General features: G+C 35.9%; 2 protein-coding genes and 1 non-coding gene across 3 annotated transcripts; 2 read left to right on the top strand and 1 right to left on the bottom strand.

The window, feature by feature from the left end:
• On the top strand, positions 214 to 2177 carry LOC109325046. The gene is made up of 3 exons (XM_019557189.1): positions 214 to 434; positions 1488 to 1723; positions 1772 to 2177. The coding sequence occupies exons 1-3, from the start codon at positions 431 to 433 to the stop codon at positions 2045 to 2047; spliced, it is 516 nt and encodes a 171-aa protein (XP_019412734.1). The 5' UTR covers positions 214 to 430; the 3' UTR covers positions 2048 to 2177.
• On the bottom strand, positions 2319 to 2400 carry TRNAS-AGA. Its single transcript has one exon. It is a non-coding gene; the product is annotated as a tRNA-Ser (tRNA).
• Positions 3639 to 5063, top strand: LOC109325986 (universal stress protein PHOS32-like). Its single transcript, XM_019558638.1, has one exon. The coding sequence runs from the start codon at positions 3737 to 3739 to the stop codon at positions 4499 to 4501; it is 765 nt and encodes a 254-aa protein (XP_019414183.1). The 5' UTR covers positions 3639 to 3736; the 3' UTR covers positions 4502 to 5063.

The raw sequence follows: 7909 nt of genomic DNA, 5'->3' as shown, positions 1-7909 counted from the left end.
AAACGCCACGGACACACTCTTTGTACAGATGTAATATTCCACTCTTCTATGAACCCGTCCACATTATGCACCATGACATTTTCTTTCATTTTCTCACTTTCTCAAACGCTAAACCTAAACTTTCATCTTCCTGTTCCTATATTTTCTCCCCATCCCAACACTTTCCCTCATTCTTCTTCAACCATCAAATACTCAAGTACTAACCGTCACCTCAACAATCATATCAACAAATCAATAACTACCAACATTTTCCTCATACACACTAAAAAATGGAGTCCATGAAGACTAGACCGAAGAACAACAGAAACAAAGGTTGTTTTTTTCATTGTTTTAGACCCCATGCCAAAACAAGGGATCGACTTCGCATGAGGAAGAAAATCAGTTATGGTTTTCTTAAGCAAGCTTTGAAGGCTACTTTGAATGAGACATCATGGGTTAGTTTTCCATTCACGTTGAGACATCATGTGTTTACATTATTCATATACAAGAGGCCAAAATCATAATATTTAATTACAATTGCAATTCAAATACAAACATATGATGCTATGATATTATTTGTCATGAACTTCTTAACTAAGCAAATGATTTGGATCATTTCACTCATGTTTAGACGAGAAGGATTAGACAAGTTAACCTTATATAGGAGCATTTGTGTCTTTTTATCTTATAAGCTGTAACCTCTGATACATCAATATACTTTAGTCTACTTCCCAATGTAGAGACTAGAGAGAGTATAGAGCATGCATGTCTCATAGGGAAGAGAGAAGAATTATTAGTTTGAATAATATCTTTCTTAGTAGGATGGAAAAAGTTTAATAATTATTTAATTACTAGAGTGATCTTATTTTAATTTTGTTGGGTACCACACCTTATTATTAGGGTTGAACTAATCCATGGAAGTTGGAACATAATCAAACTTCTCTAATAATTCAAAGAGAGAATGAGATTTACATTAGAGAAAAAATATCACTTCCACTTTTATAAAGTGATATACTATAGGTTTAGGATTTAAATTTGTGGCTTCTTATATATTCAATCTTAATTATCATTGCATCAAAAATACTTATATAAATAAATATGTTTTTTTCTTCTGTTACTCATTTTCATGTCATTCTTAATGAACTGAATGAATTATGATCTCAATTATTTTCTTGTTAACCAGTTTAAGAAGAAAATGCCATGAGATGTTATGATATTATTTGATTTATGTAGACACATAGTTATATTCTAGATGTTGGTTGTTATAAGAAAACTTCATAATTTATGCCTCATGCATGCTTATGTTAACATATTTTTCTTCTTTAAAATTTGTTTTTATTCTCAGTATTGTCTTAAGTACAAATAGCACACACCAACTTTCTTCTTAGGTTATCTAACTGTTTGCTCAATGCTGTTAACAAAAAATATCAACCCCCCCCCCTCCCCTTATTTTTATATGCCATACTTGTTTAGTTGCTAACCCTTTTGGATCATGTACTTTATTATAGGGCAAGAGATTATTAATCTCAGAAGAAGGAAAAGAAACAAGGAAAACATGTTCAGATTAAGCACAAGCAACTTAGAAGGAGAAGAAGAAAGTGATAAAATTTCAAACAAAGACCATAAAACTACCCACCAAACCAATTCAAACACTTCCTCTTCTCAGTGTTCATTTGCACTATCTTCTGCAACAACTGTAAGTAGTTCACCAGGAACTCTGGCTTGTAGCTCATCCTCTGAACTATACCAACCAAGACAGGTTCTGATAAATGGAACTGAGTTGAAGAAACAGAAACAGAAGCAAGATGGAGGGTGTTACAGTTCAAAGATGGTTGTGTATTTGCCTTTGATAAGTCTTGTAGCTTTGATTCTATCGGGTAAGTTTTGTGCAATACTACTATGCACTTTAATTGGGTTCTTTTTGGTGCCTCCTCACAGGACAAGGAATAGGGCTCTATATGGAGACACTAAATTTGATTCAGTACAATATAAGAAGAAGATCATTATGGAAGGGTTGCATCAGAGGAAGAGACATAGTCATATAGCCAGGTGTAGAGAGCTTACATAGGGAAAAATGCAGTTTTGAAGGGGAACCATTTCATATTTTTTCTTTGTTTTTTTCTTATTATTTTTGTTTTTATCAATTTTGCATGAGGATCTAATTTTGGGTTGAAGTTTAACTGTGTAACACAAGTTACATGTTTTCCATACTTGTACAAAAATTCCATTCTTTTGATATAATGGTGATTTTTCTTATTGAGTGCATAACAAGTGAAACAAAAGTAATACTTGAACTGTTAAACATACAATAAACCTAAGTAATATAAAAGGAACAAAAACGTGGACGGCAGGATTCGAACCTGCGCGGGCAGAGCCCACATGATTTCTAGTCATGCCCGATAACCACTCCGGCACGTCCACTACATGTTACTCTTTCAGTTGTTTTCTTATAAAACTCTAACTCAGTAAAACAGTTAAGATTAAGCGTTTCAAAATCATCTAGATTGACCTAGTTGCTCAAGGTTACTTGGTGAGGAAATATGTTGAACATGAACTTAATGGCTCTACATTGGTTCTACCCGTTTAGAAAGTTTCAAGTTTACATGACAAACATAAATATGGCCAATGTGAGCACTCCAACTTTTCTTATGCCATAGAGAAAGGGGCAATACAATAGAAAAAATAACTAATTGAAAGTAATGTATTCTCTAATAAATTATTTTATACTATAAAAAAATAATATAACATATATCATAAGATAATAATATTTTTTATTATTAATGAATAACTTATAATTGATATATATATATGGAACTACATCATTGCTAAAAAAATAATATTAAATAGTATATTGAGAGTGGATTTGAGATTAGGATTTTTGTTTTGTTTTGAAAAGTATGATTTTCAAAAAATATTGAAGGCATTCATTAATATCATTCCAAACAAACAACAACAACAATTGAGATAGAGAGAAAGTGCTGCAGTCTATCTGCTGAGCTAGTACAATTATTCAAAGATAATAGATAACACAAGAACTCTAGAAGATTACGTAAGAAGGGATAAAGCAAAACCAGTCTACATCATAGTTTGTCCTTTTCATATGCCGCAATTCGCCAATGACTAAAATCATGGGCTCTCGTGTCCCTTTGAGAAGGCCAGTCATTTTAAGGTTAGAGTGATCATGTAAGAGTTCACTTTTACATCATTAGATTAGACAACTTTGATGCTTATTTAATCTTTTCTAGTTTTATTCGCCAATAATACCCCTTACAATCCCCTAAATTTCACTTCAAATTTATCGATACTTCCAAAACTTGGGAAAGGGTTGGACATATCGAATATTCCACGGCTCCTTCTGTGCTCTAATAGCATATGATATTACTGCCAAAGATAAGATTGCGAACCATCATCACATGAACTTAGGCACCAATTATGGAATCTAAATTCTTTCATCCAACTTGTGGGCTATTATGATAGGCTTAAACCCACAGAAACTTTATACCTCGCTACCTCTTTATTTATTGAATAAAGATTCATTTCCTTACTTAAATTTTTGGTAAATTATTTTAGTTATTTCTATCAATTTTTTACTAACTTATACTTTTTGGGAATAAACTAAGGAGAAAATTGGATATTCGATCTTATTTATCTATGCATAAATTCATTATTCATATGAACACTTTATTACCACCCAAACATAAAACTTCATTTCATTACCTTGGTTCACGCAATTTTTCATTAGTTGGTAAGAATCAAAATGCAGCCCCACCAGAACCCAACCACACTAGATTCCGACCCACAACTCCCCCAAATCAAAATCCACCACACTTCCTCCCCTCGCCACCACCCATCCTCTGCCGCCACTCCCACCGCCGGCGCCCGCCGTAAGATCGGCGTCGCCGTCGACCTCTCCGACGAGAGCGCCTTCGCCGTCCGCTGGGCCGTTCAGAACTATATCCGCCCCGGCGACGCCGTGATCCTCCTCCACGTCAGCCCCACCAACGTCCTCTTCGGCGCCGATTGGGGCTCCATCGACCTCTCCATCAACACCGATCCTAACACCGACGAGGAAACCGTCAACAGCGTCAACCACAGCGACCTCAACAAGCGCAAGCTCGAGGACGATTTCGACGCCTTCACGGTGGCAAAATCCGCCGATCTTGCGAAGCCTTTGAAAGATGCTCAGATTCCGTACAAGATCCACATCGTGAAAGATCATGACATGAAGGAGCGGTTGTGCCTTGAGGTTGAGAGACTCGGCCTCAGCGCCGTCATCATGGGGAGCCGAGGGTTTGGCGCTGTGCGCCGCGGCAGCGACGATAAGCTCGGGAGCGTTAGTGATTACTGTGTTCACCATTGTGTTTGCCCTGTCGTAGTGGTTCGCTATCCAGATGATAAGGACGGTGTTGAAATTGGTTCCGGTGGCGGTGCTGGTACCCCTGTGGTGGTGGTGAAGGAGAGCGATGAGGCCGAGGCCGAGATCAAGCCTGTGCTGGTAGCAGAAGAGCATAAGAAAGGTTAAGGATTTGAGATTGTTGATTGAGTTGAGCTGTTGAATGGATTATATTTAAGTTAGGTCTTTGTTGAGAAAGGTTAGGGATTTGAGGTTGTTGACTCTCTTTTAGTGATCGAGCTAATAATTATGAAATGTTTTCTTGAATTTATTAAACAGAATTGAATATAGTTCAAATTAAAGCTGTGGTAGTGTGAGTGGTGTTTTATGTTAGGACTTGTTTCTATTATAAGTTTCTCGAATTTGTTAATAGAATTGAATTTAGTTCAATGCTCTATGGTAGTGTGTTCTTCAAGCAGATCCTTTATGTTAAAGACTTGGAATGTGAATAGATAGTGTGAAGTATCGTTCTATGTTGGAGATATGGTATTTACGACAGGGGTGTTGATGGGATGTTTTGTTTGAAACTGCCGGTCTGCAACTTGGTTTTGCATTCTAAAATTGGTCTGTGTGACCCAGAACGAAGAAGTTGCCATATTCTCTATACGATGCAAAGTACATTGTCATTTAAAAACTGCAGAGCAGATGGTGCATTTCCAATTTACATTTTGTATTTATTTATTTTCTTAAATATTTTTAAAAACACATGTAGTTTCACTAATCCCAATTGGTGCTCTATTTTACTCTTTCAAATTGTGATGTGGTGTGTTTTGCCTTTTGTAGCATGACTTAAAGAAAAGGGAAAAATAGATTTACATATGAAATATTTATTCAAATATTGCTATACTGTTTACTCCACATTAGGTTGTTGTTGTTGTTTGCTCCACCACCCATTACTCATCCCTCTCTTCTTCCACTCCTTCTCTGTTGCCTTTCTGGGTTCTTGTTCTTATGCAACTTAGAGAGCACTATTCTTGATCAATGTAATTAAACTTAGAGAGCACTGTTCTTATGCATAGTGTATTGCGGAACAATTCCATACTCTCCGAGGAAAAGTGCAAATGGCCCTGGAGATTGTTCTCCTGATCCATCATATCTGCCATAGTATTCACCACCACGGTCAGATTTGACAGCCTTAATTTTCTTTCCAAGTTGAAGTTTAACTTCAGTCTTGAAAGACTTGAAAACATCCAAGGATTGGGACTTCTCATGTATAAGATATAGGTAGCCGTACCTAGAGTAATCGTCTATGAACGTAATAAAATAATGTTGTCCATTCCAAGAAGCCATAGGGAAAGGACCACATATATCCGTATGTATTAATTCTAAGACATCTTTAGCTCTTTCGGCACCTAATTTCCTTTTGTTTGTCTGTTTTCCCTTTATGCACTCAACACAGACCTCAAAGTCTGATAAATCTAAAGGGTCAAGAATTTCATCCGACACAAGTCTTTGAATTCTTTGTTTAGATATATGACCTAAACGCTTGTGCCATAAGGTGGCTGAATTCTCTTTTAATTTTCGTTTTGTACCACGTGAATTTGTTTGCAGTATTTCATTAGTGGAAATGGAAACATCAAGCATATACAGATTATCTATTAAAGAACCAGAACCAACAACATTTGAATTTTGATAGAGACTAACTTTATTATTTCCAAAAGAACAAGAAAAACCAAATTTGTCCAAGCTGAAAGCTGGAAACACTAATTAAGTTCCGCCTAAAAGACGGTACAACAAATGTTCAAATAAATCCAAATGAAAATCAGTTCCTAAACATAATCTAAATGTTCCAATAGCCTCAACTGCAACCCTTTTGCCATCGCCCACAAAGATGAATCTTTCATCATCACTTGGCTGTCGGCTCCACAGGCAACCCTGCATAGTGACACTAATGTGAGTAGTAGCACCAGAATCTACCCACCAAGTATCATTGGGTACAAAAGCCAAATTAATTTCAGAACAAACAAGAGTTAGAAATTTACCCTTCTTTACACGCCATGAGGCATATTTAGGACACTCTTTCTTCATGTGTCCTTGCTTCTTACAGAAGTAACAGGTAAATTCCTCATTACTCTTCAATTTCTTTTGCTGAGAAGGCCCTTTCGCAGCCCCCTTATTGCTCTTTCTTTTCTTATTTTGAGGGGTCATAGCCAAGTGACCACTCTCAGTCTTATCTCTCTGCAGCCTCTCTTCCTCTTGCACACAGTGAGATATAAGCTCATTAAGGGACCACTTGTCCTTCTGAGTGTTAAACTCACTTTGAATTACCCAAAGTATGCAGGAAGAGAAATCAAAACCAAGTGCACAAGTAGGTCATCACCAAGCTCTAACTTAAGTGCCTTCAGTTTTGATGGAGATTAGACATCTCCATAATGTACTCCCTTATATTCCCTTTGCATCTGGAATAGAGCGTTTCATGATCATCAAGCACATTCGGTTAGAGCGTTCCCATTTCTCAATTTTAGCCTCATCGAGGTTTTCCGCAGTGGAAATGGGTTTATCCACACGAAGTGCCATATCCAAATCCATACAGCCGAGAATGATTTCTACGGCTTCCTTCCAGACCTTAAAGTTTGTCCCATTCAGCAGTGGGATGTTACTAATTTGAGCAGAAAAATTTACAGCATTGGTAAAAGACACTGAATCCACATGACAAATAATTAATAACATGTTCAAATCTAAACAAACAAATCATGTAATATTTATACAACAAGACATACTCACATAATAGACCCATCACAAGATACCTAACACAACATCAATATCTAGTCTTTGGACAGATAAATCAATTTGGAAGTGGTACTCTCAGTGTAATAATCAAATATTAACAATTAGTTCTGTCAAATAATAGTCTTTCTTTGGAACGACTATTATTCACATGGAAAAAAAACTTTATAATTGTTACATATTTATCATCACATGTGTGTTATTATTTTGCAAAATTGTGTCTTCCTTTGGGCCGAACACAATTCGCATAAATAATCTCATACTCATCTGTGTAATTCAATTAATTTCCACAATAGAGGTTACTTTTGCAACATATTGCATCCATTAATCCAAAATAATTACCAGACAAAAAATTAAAACAATATGGGTCCATTACAAAAAATATAATTTTGGAATTAAAACCTTCAGATTTGATATCTTTTATGATTAACAAATCTTATCCCACAATATAATTCTAAATCAAATGATATCTTCATGCATATTTTAAAATATATACAATATAACTTGCATACATATATATGATTAAACCATAATTAATCATAAAACATATATACACATGTTTAGATTGCAAAAAATACCAATATATATCAAATACATGAGAAGTCCCAATCCTTGGATGTTTTCAAGTCTTTCAAGGCTGAAGTTTAACTTCAACTTGGAAAGAAAATTAAGGCTGTCAAATCTGACCGTGGTGGTGAATACTATGGCAGATATGATGGATCAGGAGAACAACGTCCAGGGCCATTTGCACTTTTCCTCAGAGAGTATGGAATTGTTCCGCAATACACTATGCCAGGCAAACCTAGCATG

The sequence above is a fragment of the Lupinus angustifolius genome, chromosome LG13, assembly GCF_001865875.1.
Source record: "Lupinus angustifolius cultivar Tanjil chromosome LG13, LupAngTanjil_v1.0, whole genome shotgun sequence".
Lineage (NCBI taxonomy): Eukaryota > Viridiplantae > Streptophyta > Magnoliopsida > Fabales > Fabaceae > Lupinus > Lupinus angustifolius.
This window is presented reverse-complemented; position numbering and strand designations above follow the sequence as displayed.